At 56.1% G+C, this 1,276-nt stretch overlaps 1 protein-coding gene across 13 annotated transcripts in view; it reads right to left on the bottom strand.

The window, feature by feature from the left end:
• Positions 1–933: 933 nt before the first annotated feature.
• The window catches only part of SRCIN1 (SRC kinase signaling inhibitor 1), a 62,612-nt gene continuing 62,269 nt past the window's right edge, over positions 934–1,276 (bottom strand). For all 13 annotated transcript variants that reach the window (XM_034640545.1, XM_034640539.1, XM_034640538.1 and 10 more), the window contains one exon: positions 934–1,085. In XM_034640545.1, coding sequence (XP_034496436.1) covers positions 951–1,085 — 135 coding nt within the window. In that variant the 3' untranslated portion in view covers positions 934–950. The remainder of the gene's footprint in view (positions 1,086–1,276) is intronic.

Genomic DNA, 1,276 nt, shown 5'->3' on the forward strand with positions numbered 1-1,276 from the left:
TAAAGGTCAAGTCGCTTGACCTTTGGATCAGAGCTGTCCTCACTGCCCCTCATCAGCCCCTCTGTTCCCCCCAATTCCCTCACAACCAGACCCTTCCCACCCTCCAGGTCCCCAAATCTAGTTTTCTAGGCCCTTTGTTCTTGCCCACCCTACCCCCATTACATAAGTTAATGTCATTTAAAGTGCTAAATTAGGAAACCGAAAGTACCAAATAGCCCTCCTCGGGGCTGCCGGCTTCTGGAGCAGTGATCCTGGTGTCGGGCTGGCTGGTCAGCCCGCCGCCCACAGCCCCAGCGTCCAAAGGGCCCACTTCTCGCTCGGCACAGGCCAGGCAGCTTTCAGCACAAGAAGGGCGTCCCGGGAAGCCAACTCCTCTCCAGGACCCACAGATTCCAAGGCCTGACGCCTGCTCCCAGGCCCCCCCCAACCCTGGCCTCCCTCCCTGGCCCATCTGTCTGGACTCCAGGCCCGCAGGGGCATGAGCGGAAGGGAGAGGAGCAGCAGACTTCAGTCACGGGCGAGGCTGCGCCACTGGGGCGCCTCCAGGGCCAGAGTCTCCCTGCCGGCCTGACAGTGGGGTGGCTCCAACGTCCGGAGTGTCCTCCAGAAAGGTTTCCAAGGAAGGGGAGAGGGGTGTCTTGCCGCTCCAAGTCTCCGTGGTTCAGAGTTTGTTTGGAGTGCTCTCGGGAGGGGAGCGTAGGGTGCAGGGGCTTTGGGATGGATGTGGGAGGAAGCGTGGGTAAAGACAAGAGGGAGGGAGGACAGGACGTGGGCCATTTGGGAATAGGACATCAAGGGAAGGTGGTGTGTTTTGGTTTTTAGTTTTACGGTGTCGCTTAAAAAAAAAACAATTAAAAGTGAATCATTTAAAAAAACCAAAAACACCAACAGGGGATGGGTGTGGAGAGCTGAGGAGGGCCACACCTNAGGGTGGAGGTGGGAGGGGGCTTCTAGAAGGAGATGGAAGAATTCCTCGCCCCAAAGGAAGTCAATACAGGGATAGAGGTTCTGGAAGCCGAGGGCTTTTCTGAGACTGGGCTCGAGGTCTCATTTGACCCGCTCATTTCTTTAGATGGTTTAGTGGCCTGGAACAAAAACAGGAGTCAGGGATCAGAGAGAGGAAGGGAGAACCTTCATGCAGGCCCCCAGCCGAAGTTTTAAAAAATGGAAAACCTCCACAAATCCAAGAGAAAAGTAACTGCAAAAGGAAGAAGCTAGAGGGGCATCTGGAGAGAGTGATCCCCCAAGATGGAGAGGAGGGGGCCACAGTGGGGGT

Source organism: Ailuropoda melanoleuca, chromosome 13, assembly GCF_002007445.2.
Source record: "Ailuropoda melanoleuca isolate Jingjing chromosome 13, ASM200744v2, whole genome shotgun sequence".
In the NCBI taxonomy this organism is placed as follows: Eukaryota; Metazoa; Chordata; class Mammalia; order Carnivora; family Ursidae; genus Ailuropoda; species Ailuropoda melanoleuca.